Source organism: Lycium ferocissimum, chromosome 1, assembly GCF_029784015.1.
Source record: "Lycium ferocissimum isolate CSIRO_LF1 chromosome 1, AGI_CSIRO_Lferr_CH_V1, whole genome shotgun sequence".
Lineage (NCBI taxonomy): Eukaryota > Viridiplantae > Streptophyta > Magnoliopsida > Solanales > Solanaceae > Lycium > Lycium ferocissimum.
The window spans coordinates 21,549,958-21,565,247 of NC_081342.1; the positions used below are offsets into that span (position 1 = coordinate 21,549,958).

The 15,290-nt window shown below is 36.7% G+C and overlaps 1 protein-coding gene across 4 annotated transcripts; it reads left to right on the plus strand.

The window, feature by feature from the left end:
* The first annotated feature begins 1,193 nt into the window (after nucleotides 1-1,193).
* Nucleotides 1,194-15,000, plus strand: LOC132052150 (probable transmembrane GTPase FZO-like, chloroplastic). Of its 4 annotated transcripts, XM_059443539.1 has the most exons (12): nucleotides 1,195-1,821; nucleotides 3,034-3,593; nucleotides 3,702-3,770; nucleotides 4,135-4,326; nucleotides 5,109-5,240; nucleotides 9,712-9,798; nucleotides 9,920-10,360; nucleotides 10,467-10,634; nucleotides 11,552-11,782; nucleotides 13,040-13,155; nucleotides 13,984-14,269; nucleotides 14,808-15,000. In XM_059443539.1, the coding sequence occupies exons 1-11, from the start codon at nucleotides 1,338-1,340 to the stop codon at nucleotides 14,264-14,266; spliced, it is 2,763 nt and encodes a 920-aa protein (XP_059299522.1). In that variant the 5' UTR covers nucleotides 1,195-1,337; the 3' UTR covers nucleotides 14,267-14,269; nucleotides 14,808-15,000. The 4 variants fall into 4 exon arrangements, with proteins under 4 accessions (XP_059299529.1, XP_059299522.1, XP_059299515.1 ...); XM_059443532.1 differs by lacking the exon at nucleotides 14,808-15,000 and having other exon boundaries at nucleotides 13,984-14,424; XM_059443554.1 differs by lacking the exon at nucleotides 14,808-15,000 and having other exon boundaries at nucleotides 1,682-1,821; nucleotides 3,056-3,593; nucleotides 13,984-14,424.
* The last annotated feature ends 290 nt before the right edge of the window (nucleotides 15,001-15,290 follow it).

Below are 15,290 nucleotides of genomic sequence, written 5' to 3' on the forward strand. Positions count from 1 at the left end.
AGGAGTAAACAAACATATCGTTACTGAGCGTACAAAATCATGCACTTGTGGTAAGTGGCAAACATACTACATGCCATGTTCTCATGCAGTCAAGTGCTTTCAGAGAATGGCCAGAAATGTAACTGATTATGTGACGGAGGAATATAAGGTTGTAAACTACCTTTGAGCATATTCCGGCCACTTCCATCCCCTTGGTAATCAAGCTTATTGGTCAACCGCGTTGTTTTGTATAGTTGCGAACAAGAATCATATCCGTAAATTGGGAAAAAATACGCTAACCCATTATCACAATCAAATGGATGTTAGCGAAAAGACTTACTCTCGTAAGTGCTCGATATGTAAGCAATTTGGGCATGATAAGCGTTCATGTGGGCAAAACTCCCGTGGTGGCAGCACATCTGGAAGTAGAAGAGTGTCTAGAACTTGATTTTTTTTTAAGTCTATTGTAATTTAATGATGTATTTCGTTGCTAATGGAATGAAATATTTTTCAATTATTATGAACCTCTCGTATTGAATGACTTATTTTTAAATATTATATTTATTTTTGCACATTCAAAAGGTGTGGATTACACAATACAGTAACAAAATAAAAAAGACATAAAAGAAAAAAAAAACAACCTAATATAACAAGTTTTTAAACTTACTTCGGAGCACTTTACAACCCCTAAAATGACGATCCAAATGTATATGTATACTTGATGTAATGAGCCGATATTATTATACACTAAAAAAATATTAAGTTCCATATAAAATATTTATATTTCAGTGTTTTGAAACGTGACTAATCTTCGGTCAAAGTACGGAAAAAGGCTTAATTTTGAGTTTGATTTCCAAAGAAAAGGTTGGGGTTGGGAGGAAACTAGTTTCACGATTCTGTGCGTGAAGCCTACTTTGGTTTTTTTTTTTTTTTTTTAACGGGTTAGTTTGGTTCCAACTTTTTTTTTTTTTTTTTTGTTTTGTTTTGTTCCGGACTCCATTTTTAGTGACATAAAAAGGTCCTTAAAGTTTTTAAAATTTACCAAAATGTGTAAGCATGCACAAAGTTATAAAAACTTCAATTTAGGGTTAAATTAATGCAATTTCGATGGTACTTACCAAAAAAAATTAGTATTCTCCCTTGTATAGACGCCAGCAGTACTAATATCAAAGCTTAGCGCAAATGAGGAGTAATAAAAACGTGGGATTTTTAACCCATTATGTATCCATCTTTTAAGGAAAGAAGTTTAATTTTAGAATTGGCGCTACTTGAAGCTCCTCCACTGATTCATTCTGAGCACAATAGATAAGATAAGGCCTCTCCTCTCCCACCGCCGTTGCAACATTCATCATTCTCTAATGCTATCTCTACAAACTCTACACTCCACCGTCCCTTCTCCACCATGCCTTCTCTTCCCCCACCCCACGCGCCACCGCCATTGCCTCCACTTCCGCACTCGCCGACACGTGTACTCCCGCCGGCACAACAACAACCTCCTAATAAACAACCTAAACCGACCCGATCAAACTGCTCCTAGAACACTTTTCCCTGGTGGATATAAACGACCAGAAATCAAAGTACCGAGTTTAGTACTAAGCCTTAGCTGTGAAGATGTATTGAGAGATGATAAAACTGTAGTTGATGAGATAGATAAGGCGGTTTCGGGTTCGGGTCGGGTTGATGTTGTGGTGCTAAGTGGTGGTGGAGCCAGTAGTGGGAAGTTGTATGAGGCTGCGTGTTTGTTGAAGGATGTGATTAAAGGTAGAGCTTATTTGTTGATTGATGGACGTGTTGATATTGCTGCTGCTGTTAGTGCTAGTGGTGTTTTGCTCTCTGATCAAGGTTTGTGCTCTGTGACACTCTACTTACTCTTTTGTACTCCCTCTGTCGGTCCCACTTTATGTGATACAATTCGAATTTCGAGAGGGAAGCAAGAAAATCTTTGACCGCCATTTATTGTGACTTATATTGTAATTCTTATGTTGTTTCTAAATATGTAAATTATTTTTCAAAAAACTTAAATATTGTATGTGTATCACATAAATTGGGACAGAGGGAGTATTGTGTATTTCACCTTACACGGTGAGTTTGTGCTATGATGTTCTGTCCTTATAATTCGAGATAAATATTACTCCATCTGTCCCAATTTATGTGATACAGTTCTGATTTCGAAAGTCAAACGAGAAAAAATTGACCGCGATTTATTTGTGTGCCCTTTAAATATTTTAAATTGTTAATTATTGTGACTTATAGTACTTTTTATGTGGTTTCTACATATGTAAATTATTTTTCAAAAAACTTAAAGATCGTAGTTCTGTATTCACGGTCAAAATAAAGAAGTTTGACTCTCGAAATCCAAACTATATCACATAAATTGGGGCAAAGGGAGTAATGAAAACTACCTGACCATACTAAATAGATGATGGCCTTAATTTATCACCATTAAAAACGAATCCTGCTAGTTTGGGATTGAGGAGTAGGTGATTGATTGATTGATACCTAAAGGCTTTTATGTTGTTATCTTTTGTTACATAAAGTTGTAAACTTGAATAAAGAAGACACGAGCTGGATGGCCGAATTACTGCTCTAAAGTGATTGTCTAATATCACTAATATTCAAGTAACGTTTTACTTGCAAAAAGAAAAAGTTACGAGAACTAGTTGCAGTAGAATTATTCATGATGGGACATTGAATGAACCTGGTTCCAACATATTAGACTAGCAATGGGATATTATTAACTTGTAACACGTTGATTATTACATACTTGTTGAAAGAAATGTTGATTATTAGTGTCCACAGTGGTTCAACCTTGAAACTAAATGTGTCTGAATAATAGTTCAAACTTCGTGAACAATGGTGGCAATTCCTAACCAAGTTGCAGTTGGCCATCACGAGCGCTCGGTTTTAGGTTCATGCAGTTCGCTTCGCTTGAATGCAAATGTTAACAAGATCTGTAATTGATCTTCTAGATGCATGATCTGCTGTCTAAATTAAGTAGCTCATAGCTGCCTGCATTAATAATTGCTTGTGGATAACCTATCTCCTTTCTAACAGATCTTCCTGCTATCGTGGCCAGAAACACAATGATGGATTCAAAATCTGAAGAGTTAGTAGTTCTTCCTTTGGTAGCAAGAATTGTACAAACACCTACTGCTGCTGTGGATGCCTCGAACTCTGAAGGAGCTGATTTTCTTATATATGAAGTTGGTGGCAATAGCGAACCTGAGGAGCTGGTGAGCTCTGTGTTTCAGAATGTGAAAATTCCTGTTTTTGTCATGATTGGTTCACTTGGGGATCAGAAGTTGTTCAACGAAGCATCAAATTTACTTGAATCAGGGGCTAGTGGAATAGTTATTTCGATGGAAGATTTGAGGTCTGTGGGTGATGATGATTTTGGCAGACTGTTTTTCAGTGCATATGCTTTGAAGAAGAAAACAGAGGAAAAATCTCAAAGTAACAGTCAGCTTAAAGTTTCGGACTTGGGGAATGGCTTTCCTGGTAGGAAGGGGGTGGCTGGCTTTATAGACTTGCGAGATAGAGAAGAACAGTTGCTGGGAAAAGAGAAACTGGTTTTGCGCGAGACCATAAATGCTATTGAGAAAGCTGCTCCAATGGTGATCTTGTTTTGTCAAAATTTAGCTGCTCAATTGTGGTACAGATGATAATTCTTCTGTCAGCGGTTTGCTTGTTTAGACTAACCTGGGCTACTACTGAAATGGCAGATGGAAGAGATCTCACTTCTCAAAGATGCTGTTTCTCAACTCGATGAACCATTTTTACTGGTTATAGTGGTAATTGAGCGCTGAACTTCAGCAAATTCTGGTTCCAGGATATGCATGGGTATTAGCTCTGAATTTCAAATGAGTATTTCCTTCTCTGGTCCAATCTAAATTTTAAGCAATGCATAAAACTAAAATCTTATAGACCTGAAGATGCTGTTTATGCATGTTTCTTTGTTATTTCTTTGGCCTACAATTTTTCCTTTTTTGAATTCTGGCATTTGTGACCTTTTCTCTCTGTCTCTTTCTCTCTATCTCTTCCACCATATTACTGTGTTTTCAAGACCGCATATAATAGCACATTCAGCATAATCATTATTATTACTACTTCATCCTCTTTGTTTTGATTTCTGAATGTAATTTGCTGATAAACTAGGGAGAATTCAATTCTGGAAAATCTACTTTCATCAATGCTCTTCTTGGGAAAAAGTACTTGAAAGATGGGGTTGTTCCTACAACCAATGAGATCACCTTTTTGCGCTATTCGGATGTTGATGACTCGCAGCATTGTGAAAGGCATCCAGATGGTCAATATGTTTGCTACTTGCCAGCTTCAGTTCTTAAAGAAGTGAGTTGTCTTGTCTGAAAGTTACTATGGCTTCCAATTTTATATTTCATCAATGACTTTAAGTAGAAATCTAGTTCAAGTGAGCAAGTAAATACGTCGATGCTAGTTTTACATATCGCGGGGCACTTCATTTGACTTACCATTTTGTGTTTCTCACTTCTTGACTATGTGCAGTAGCCTGATGTGAGACACATTTTAAAGTTATGCATCATTACGTTGGTATGATGTGCTATTGTTAACCTTTGTAAACCATTAATGACGCTGTGATACGCAAATGCTTGTTTGAGTTTCATAATTTATTGCACATATGCTTTTCACACCATTTGTTACTAGTTTCAGTTTCAACGAGTTATTGCACATTTGCTTTTGATGCCAATAGTTTTCGGCACATATTTTTGCTGGATCTCATTTTAATGCAAGACGCTAGATGCTTCCTAAACTCTGTGCATTTGTACATTTTACTTTGTAACTGATATGGGTTGGTTGTTTTCTAGATTAAACCTTAGATTTTTTACTTCAAATGGATTGAAGCAACTCTCCAAATGTCTGCGTGGTCTCAAAATCTAATGATTTGTGGTGTATAAAACTGACGAAGGTGGTTATTATCGGTAGTCTGAAGGAAACATTTCAGATGTTACAATTCGGTAGAGTTTCTTTGCTAGAAAGTTAAATTTTCTGCATTTGTATTGCCTAGTCTCTAATATTTAGCTTCCTTATAGCTTGATTTGAGTTCTTAATTTCCATGCCTGGTATCTCCAAATTTTTATTGTTTATTCTGGCAGATGATTATTGTTGATACTCCAGGAACCAATGTGATTCTTCAAAGGCAACAAAGGCTGACGGAGGAATTTGTGCCTCGTGCAGATCTGCTTCTGTTTGTCATGTCTGCTGATCGACCATTAACTGAAAGTGAGGTATGGTTTTTGTCACTTTTTTGAGTACCACCTAAGCATTTTTTAGGTTATAGAATCTGGCATCTTGTATGTCATAGGCTTCTTGTGTTGCCCTGTAAGAATGAGGATGTTTGGGTTCTGGAGATTAAGCTAGGATTGCATCTTACCTGATCAAAGAAAAAAAGGTAGGATTGCATCTGCTTTCAACTTCTCAATCAACAAATACAAGTAAAATTTTACCATGACATTATTCCTTTTGTCCCAAAAAGAACGATATCTTTCTATATTTAGAAACAATTTAATCTTATTTATAGCCATAGAAATATTTATGGCTTGTCTTGGACCACAAGTTTCAAAAGTCTTTTTTCCTGACTTAAACTCCATGCGCGGTGAAACATCACATAAGATGGAACGGAGATAGTATACATAGGGTTATGCGTTAAAGTAACTTATCAAAAGGAAAAAAAAAAAAAAAAAAAAAAAGGTTAGTACATGCATATTGCTTTTGGTGCACTATGGCTCAAAGGGACATCTTTTTTGTCTCAGTCGATTCTGACAACACTAGGTTTAAGTGTCGATAGTTGTGGGATGGTGGAAAGAGCACCTCCAATTGGGAAGGAGTGAGAACAGTTTTTTTTTTTTTTCTTCTTTTTTTTGCGTGTGGTAGCACTAGCCAGTTAGCCACCTTTAAGAAACCTTCAAAATTCATGCTTAAGTTTAACTAGATTGGATTTGGTAAAACAATTGCTCGTTTACTGGAAAGTTGTGGTGCTTAAGGAAACTAAGGAATGGTCTTCTGGATATCTTTTAGATGTCACTGGAGCTTCATTAGCGACATCTATAGCTTCCATCTCTAAGAAATCTCAGATTTGTTATCTTAGTCTACAGTTCAGATGTGATTTGGTGCTGCAGTATTCTTAAGGATTTGTAAAACCTCTGTTGCAATTTAATTATTGCCACCTGCTTTAAATAATGACAGTAAAAGACAATGTTATATTCTTCATGCGTCGTTGCTTTTAGCTTTTGCTAACACTGGAATTTATAGTGAATACTATCAGGACCGGTTAGTTGCAGACCTTTAAGTGCTAATGCCAACCAATTTCATATTTGTGTCGGTCCATCAATTTAGTTTTAACAAGAAGGGTTTGCCAAGGATTCTCTGAAAATTCTACGCTCCAGTTATGCACTGACTAGACCTTACTATTAAGGAATCCAGAGCAGAAAAGTGTTAATCCTATTACTAAAGCAAAATGATTTCTTGGTAGTCTGGCTAGTTCTTTGAGGGATCATCTGGAAGTTCTGTTGTGACTTGTGACTAAATTTGTATGTGTTAGAAAATTGTGACTGTGTAATACTCTCTTTTAGTCCAAGCAGAAAGTCTTTCATACACTTGACTATCACATCTTTTTGATCAAGTAATAAAATTATATTAAAAAATGGCAAGAAACAAGAGCCCGTATGCAAGAAGCATACCAAAAAGTAGAAAACCTCATAAAAAGAAATGGTTTTCTAAGAAAGACACCCAATCCTGTACACATAGGACTCGTGGGTGCTCTAACAAGAAATAAGGGGTCGTTTGGTTTGGTGTACTAGATGAAATAATACTTGTATATAGTATTGTACTATTTAATCCAGCGTTTAGTTTGTGTTCTTAATTCCTGCATAGCTAATAAGTTATAGAACAAATCCTGTATTATTTTATGCTGGATAAAAGATGGAATAACAATACAGGTATTGGATAAATATCCAAAAAGCATATTAGAGGACAGCTTATGTGTAAATGGGGTCTACATAGTTTACAACAGTACCTTGTCTAGGCTTTCAAAATTTAATACTGAATGTTAGCTTAGTGTAGGAATATAGAGGAACTGGCTCTATAGTCCAAAAAAGAGCTAGCTGTGTATCAACTGCTTTACTTGGTTGAATTAAAAAAATTCAGTTGACCAAAAAAAAAAAAAAAAAAAAAAAAAAAAAAAAAAAACCAAAAGACAAAAGTACCCTCAATTTGAACGTTTCGTCTTCAAACCCCTTTCAGAAGCTCAATAAAGAAGAAGAAAGTTAAAAATCATTGGTAATACTCCTCTGTTGATTGAAGATAACAATCAACAAGATTATCTTCCCGAGCTTTATCCTTATACAGATTAAAGCTTTTATCCAAGCACTATCTTACATTCATCCTTATTTACCAGCTAAATCCTTTCTTAACCAGTGCCCCTAGGCATCTTTTTAATCAAATTGATTTGTGATGTACAGACACGATAAAGGAAGCTCTCCCTCAAGGCATAACTGAGTCGATTCTATACTAAAACTCCAAATCCGACAGTAGTTTGTTGTTTGTGTGTGTCAGTTTTGGGTATGAGAAGAATTCCTGTCATGACACTGGGTATTGGAGAGGCCAAAGGAATTGTAAAAGGTTAGTGGAATGGAGATGGAGGAGGCTTTGATAAAGTTTGCAGAGAATTGAAGAGGTTTTGGAGTTTTGCTAATAAGCAAGAAGCTGATGGCTTTGAGAATGCAAAGCCATGTTATAATTGGAATCAATTTTTTATCCATCTTAAACCCAAACACATATTTCGGATTATACAAGGTATTTTCCATTTTTAATAGAATATTCAAACACTCAACCCAAAATGCACATACAGCAAATAATACATGGCCTATTAAGTTCCGGTATTATAATCCCTGCATCTATGTTGCTCGAACTCTTCAAAAGTACATGTGGATGTCGGATCCTCCAAAAGTAGTGCATTTTTGGAGGATTTGACACGGGTATAACATTATTTTTGGAGAGTTCGAGCAATACAGTCTGCATAACTTTATTCCGTAACCGAATGACACCTAAGGATTAGAGGCTATTCCTCAAATATACAAAATCCTTCTCTACCCCATCAGAAACTCTCTTATTTCTCTCTTCATGTGGTCGGCATAAGTGCTAGAGGATCATCCTTTCATGCGCTGCTTCTTCCTATCTGTCTTCTAAAAGTCCAACTAAATATTGTTTCTTTCACCGTGCTCGACATCACCCACACAATTCCAAACCATTTCAGAATTCCCACCACAAGCAGCACTCTATCTGGTAATGTAAGAGGAGGTGATTCACGTCTTCTCCTGAGTTTTTACACATGAAACACCAATTGACACAAGTAATCTTCCTTGTTCTCTTCCTCAAAGTTATTTGCCGTCAAGATCACCCCCTCACAACTAGCCAAGTGAAAAAACGCTGTTCCTCAATACCCTAGGGATCTATACTGAAATATGTGGAAAAGCCAACACCTCCCCAGTCAGAAGCTTTTCATAATAGGACTTAACAGAAAAGACGCCATAATTCCCGCCCTTCATCTCCATACATGGTTATCCGGCGTAGTGCTTTGGTTGTGAAGCAATTCAACCAAATTTGGAACTCTGCATACTCTAATCTTGAAAAGTCCTCCTAAACTTTGAATTCCAAGCACTTCTCCACCTTGCAGACTCCGTAGTCGTTGGACTGACATCTCTTTTTGGCATGAGATTCTTACATGTTTGGAAATGTGATTCTGAAAATGTTGTTCCCGCACCACATATGTCCCCAGAAACTTACCCTGCTCCCATTCCCCACCCTGAATGATATGTTCCCAATAAACTCTTTCCACCCCGTCAAAATATTTCTCCATAGCATGTTACCATATGGAAATGAAACACTCTTAGTCATAGTCCTCCACCCCCTTCCGAAACTGCATACTTTTCCGTGATCACTCCTCTCCAAAGAGCATTTGCATCTGCCTGAAATCTCCATGCCGTAGAAAAGCCCGCTGAAGTTTATGTAACTCCCCTGTAACACTGATGTGAGCATGTGGTGTAGCAAAAACATGGAATATGTGCTCTTGATTAACACTTCCCTTTTGATAGGTACCTCTTTTGCCAGGCGGCAAGCCACTTTTCTACCCTCTCTATCACCGGATTCCAAGCTACTTGGTCTTTATTAGATGTTCCTAACGGTAAACCAAGATGAGTCATAGGAATAGCCCCAACTTTGGAATTCAACACCTGTGCTAGGGCCTCAATATTCTCTACCTGCGCTTTGACTATCACAAACTGACTTAACTTGAACTAGGACCTTTTTCCTTAATTACGCATTACCTCTGGCATTATACTGATTTGAAGAGTTTTACGAAACCCACTGTCTTATAAACCTTAAGCTTGCCAAAGTAACCATATACAGCTTTGGAAAATTCTCAAGTCCTGTGGGTGGTCAAAGTAAGGCAGCAAAAATACTGTGGCCAAAGATGCTTCTTTTAATGTTGCAGTCCCCAAGTCTTAAGGAGGGTGGGGGTTTTGAGCCTTTTAGGTGTTGAAGTAGCCTTGATGAGATTATTACTTCTACAAGTTTAATATCTTTCCCCTTCTTATAATTTAGAAAAAAGAGTTCAATTTATTGTGATTTTCGGCATCTCTAATGTCTTTCTTTTGGTCTTCTTTTGCAAAAAAATCTCAATGCAATTCTGGTGCTCATCAGGTTAGTTTTCTGCGTTACACTCAGCAGTGGAGTAAAAAGGTCGTGTTTGTGCTGAACAAGTCTGACATATACCAGAATAAGGGCGAGGTTGGTCATACATTTGCTGTTGTGATATTGTCGAGTGAGAAAATAATTTCTTGTTATACGGGGATAGAACAGCTTCACCAATTCGATTGAAGTCATGTATTGTTATTTTTTCATGATATAGTTGGAGGAGGCCATTGCATTTATCAAAGAAAATACACGGAAATTGCTGAATACTGAATCCATAACACTGTATCCAGTATCTGCACGGCTTGCTCTTGAATCAAAGCTTTCTACTTTTGATGGTGCGCTTAGTCAAATCAATGGGAGTTCAAATAATGATTCTCACTGGAAAACCAAGAGTTTCTATGAGCTTGAGAAGTACTTGTCAAGCTTTTTGGATTCATCTACAAGTACAGGAATCGAGAGAATGAAGCTGAAGCTTGAAACTCCAATTGCCATTGCAGAACAACTACTTTCAGCTTGTCAAGGACTTGTGAGACTAGAATGCCAGCAAGCCAAACAAGACTTGCTGTTTATTGAGGATCTTGTCAATAGTGTAGAACAGTGCACAAAGAAGCTGGAAGTTGATAGCATTTTGTGGAATAGGCAGGTTCTATCTCTGGTATGGGGTTGATATCGTTGTGACTAATAGCAATTCTCATGTTTTTTCTTGTTTTTCAACTAACATATGGCATGTGCCCTTATACACTTTGTGCACTGACATGCAGATAAACTCTGCTCAAGCACGTGTTGTCCGGCTTGTAGAATCAACTTTACAGCTGTCAAATGTTGATCTTGTCGCTTCATATGTATTCAGAGGAGAAAAATCTACTCAAATGCCAGCCACCATTAGTGTCCAAAATGACGTACTCGGTCCAGCGGTTTTTGAAGGACAAGTGAGTACATCACTCTCTGCTAGTAGTGATTAGAGTTTAACTCAGTTGTCCTCTTTTCTCCTTTGCGATCAAAATCAGAGTAATGTTGTTGTAGTTTTACTCAGTCATCCTCCTCAGCTATTAGCAAATTGGAGGTATGATTGAAATAGTCGATCATAGTTTGTTATTTTCCCTTCTGTTGCCACCATGTGAAAGTTGGATATTTCCAAAACTTGATTTTTACTGGTTATTCAATGAAGATATTTTTCTCTGCACCTAATTTGGAAAGATAACCTCCTATGATATTCATTGTGATTGCATGCGTACATGTGCGGAAAAAACCACATGCATTGGACATAACTACTGCAATCTTCCCTTCTTATTTTGAAGGCAAAGTGATCAACCCCTTTTATTTCATATGGATCAGATGCATTACTAATACTCATAATATTATCTTGCTTCTAGTTCATCTGGTAAGTTAGTTTTTTGTCCTTTCTGTCACCTAGCCTCTGGGTGGGTGGGGCATAGGATTTTTATTTTTATTGCTTCGTTTCTTCTAGTGCAAATAACTCCTGTTGGTTTCTCCTGGAAAGAAGTATTTGCTTTACTTTAGGTGCATGAGAATGGTTTTTTTTTTTTTTTTTATTTCACATCAGGAAATTTTAGGCAGGTTTCAATTTCCAAATTGAGCTCAAACTCTTGACTTGTATTTGATAGTGACCTGTGTTGTGCCTAAGCCAGTGGTATGGTAGCCTTTTGGTCTTCCTTTTCTTCCTTCTTTGGTCTTCCTTCTACTTATGATTGTCTTATCCTGGTATCCTAGTACAGACTCTTAATTTCATAGCCTAAGATATTTTGTTCTATTTCTGTAGCTTTGACTTATGCAACTAAATTTCTATAGCTAATTTATTCTCGGTGAAAATTATCTTTGGTCGCAGAACCTTCTCGGGGAGTACACTAAGTGGTTACAGTCAAAGAGGGACCAGGAAGTACAGTTTTATAAGCAGTCTTTCGAGAAAAGATGGACTCCATTGGTTAATCCGTCTGACCAGATTGAGTTGGGCACAACTGGTGTGCTGGAGAGAAAATCTGAAGTTAGCATACGAGTCATAGAGGATTTCAGTGCTGCAGCTGCTTCAAAATTGTTCGAGAGAGATATTCGTGAAGTGGTGCGTCTTTCTGCTAATGCTAATTAACTGAACTGGTTTGTGCCTTCTGCTGCTGTTTGGACTGTCATGTTGCTGATTTTGACATCTTTAAAGTCAGTTATCACTTGCATGAATTTATACTCGATCCTTTCTTTGCCTCATTACTCTTCCCTCCACCTTCCCCTTCCCCTTCCCCTTCCCCTTCCCCCAAAAAATAAAATAAAAGAAAAAAGATAGAAAACCTTCCAATGCTTGACATCATATTTTAGTAACATCATGACCGCATTATACAATTACGTATGGTTGCGAGTTGTTGGATACTGACATCTTTTTAATATCATTCTGTCAAGATGCTTCTTTTGGCTATTCATTCTTTGTTTTGTCCTTTCAAAGAGTTGGAATCTTTTCCTTTTTGGGAGGGGGGAATCCAGTAAAATGGATAGAAATACTTCATCCGTGCTAATAGATTTAGACAGAGGTCAGTGTGGAGCTTTTCTCTTTGAGAAGCCTCCATACGTCAGGATGGTGGAGCTTTCCTCGTCTCTCTCCCAGACAAGGGTGAGAGAGAATTGTGTTATTTTGCTTTAATTTTTTCTTAGTGTCATATAAAGAAGCCTTTTTGCCTTCACATGCCTATTTCATTTTTTTCCTGAAGTTCTATACTTATCTTTGGTTCTAGACTTTGAATTAGCTATGAACAATAGCCAAAGATGTGGAGGTTCTTGTGTGCAGAAGATACTGTTACTATCATTGATGTTTTAGATTCAATATAGGCACAAAACAGTAGAGTCTTGGAGTACTTTTGTAAATATGGTTTCAGTACAACCTATGTACTGTTTTGCTCATATGATATAAATACAGTTACCAGTTTCAAAAAAAAAAAAAAAAAAAAAAAAGAAAAAAAAAAAAAAAAAGATGTGGAGATTCTTGTGTATCTGGAAGACCAAAGCGGATGCTTTTCGGAAAGTAGAGATTGGCGCTAATACTGTCCTATTTATTTTAGCTCATCTATCTATTTTAATCCCCAATAAAACCACATTTCACCCTTCTATTTCCAGTTGGTCATAGATAATACTCTTACATTTTTAGGGAGTATGACCTCTTTTCAGATCCTATGAAGATTCGAGATAGTTAGAAGAGGAAATTCAGTCACAAAGTTCATCTTTTGCTTTCTAGGTCCTTAGTGAAGCCATTTGTGGGGTGTGCAAAATGACGAGTAGAGGTGTCCATTATTTTGAAGGATACATATGTTATTTTAAATATGATTATCATTTTCAGTTCTTGGGTACTTTCGGTGGTCTTGGAGCAGCTGGTTTATCAGCGTCACTTCTGACATCTGTTCTTCCAACCACATTAGAGGATCTCCTTGCCCTTGGCCTTTGTTCTGCCGGCGGGTAATCCTTTCTTTTCAATTTAAGTTCTGCTAGTATGTCTTTAATTTTCTCAAAAGTGTATATCTTTAATCATTTACGAGAGTTTCCAGAACTTTTTGCTTGGCTGCTTGTATAGGTTGCGTAATATCCAATGCTTTTTCATGATGAATCACTCATAATGTTAATAGTAGCTCTGATATGTATTCTGTTATTTAAGAGGATTTGTTGGACACACAGATTACTATCCCATTGGAATATCCTAGGCTGTCTACTCAGAGCCTATTCTGTGCATTTTAGAGCTTCAAGTTTTGCTTCAATATATTGTAATTGGACATTAACTGCTGGCTCATAGAGGTCAAAGATTCCTGTTTCCTGGCAATTCAATGTTCATAACGAGTGCACTTATTTAAGCAAGTTTTAATGCCATACTGTAGATCCTGATCTGAACATGTATAATGCTGTTCCTTCTGTTCCAATTAAAAGTCTTTGATTGTTGTCATCTTGTGTGTAGAGAGAGTGACTTTTGGATTGCAAATTACTTTTTAAAGCTTAATTGCTGAGATGTATCATTTCTTCAGAACCTAATAAATGGTATATACTAGCATCTTCTTTCTCAAAAATAAAGAAGAAAGAAAAAAAACATGTAGTATCTACTAGCTTCTCCATTGCTAGTGTGAACTAGTTATTTCTTGATGATTGTCAGTAATGTTGTTTGCTCTTGAGTTTTTGCATGGCTGGAGAAATGTTACGAATTATCTTTTATTTGATAGGAATTGTTTCCCTATCTTCAGCATTTGTCTGATTTGTACGTCATGGATAGTATCCTTATTAAAAACTGTCTTTTTTTAGTTTATTAGCAGTCTCCAACTTCTCATCCCGGAGGCAGCAAGTGGTAGATAAAGTAAAGAGGACTGCTGATGGCCTTGCACGTGAAATCGAAGAGGCTATGCAGAAGGATCTCTTGGAGACTACTAGGAATGTGGAGGACTTTGTAAAACTCATTGGCAAGCCATATCAAGATAGAGCGCAAAACCGGCTGGATAAAGTTTTGGCGACTGCAGAAGAATTGGCAAATATTGAGAAGAAACTGAAAGCATTGCGAATTGATATCCAAAATCTCCATGTTTCATAACAGGTGGAGTACCTTTTACCTTTTTTTAGAGCTCATAATTCTTTCACATAGGCTGTTGTAATATCTATATATAGTGTTCACTATTTCATGTCAACATTGTAACCAGTTGTGTATTAGCAATTTGATTAAACTGAAAGAAAAAATCTGGACTTGAATGCCATTTTTTTTTTTCTTTTTTCTGAAACTGGTAACTTTGAATTGAATGCCATTTCTATTATAAACATTTGATATCTGAAAGAATATTGGGGACCAGTTAGTGTAACATGTCATCAGGACAAAAATTATTTCATCTGTGATAAAGGTTAACTTCAAAACTCTGAAAGATTTACTGGCTTGTTGGACTGAACTTTCACGACTATATTTGCCGGTGTAGGGTCTTTAATCAAATTGTAGAGAAGACCATAATGGGCGAGATTAAAATAATATCCAATCATCAAAGACAATGATAATCATGTCAGCCAGTTGAGATGGCGTTTAGAAATTGCTTCATAAAAGTAAGCTTTAGCCTTTTTTCCAAATTTTAATATCTGAATTGTCGCAGGCTTGACTGATTATAGTCCTTAGTAGCTAGTGTGAATAAGCCAATTAGAGACATGCGCGATTCTTGGAACAAAAGAGGGGTGGGGAGCGCCAACTACCAAGCACTTGCAGAGAAAAGACATAAGTAATATAAAATGATAATGTACAGATTAGTTATTGCTATTATTTTAAAAAAAGTTATGTACTAGTTAATGCTAATCAAGCAAATTTTAATTTGTAAATATGTTATCAGTGATATAAATGTGCAATTTCTTTTACACTGGACGTTCATAGAATTTAAACCTATTCGTAAAAGGGGATGGCAAATCATTGAGTATCGACAATTGTCATCCATGAATGGGATATTCGTTAATTTAAAAAATAAATCCACCCACTTTTAAACCCAAATCCGCTGATCCGTTTAATCTGACCCATTTAATCCATCAATTAGCATGGACATCTAAAGCAAGAAGTAATATACAAGGCGTGTAGATAGTTTTACCAC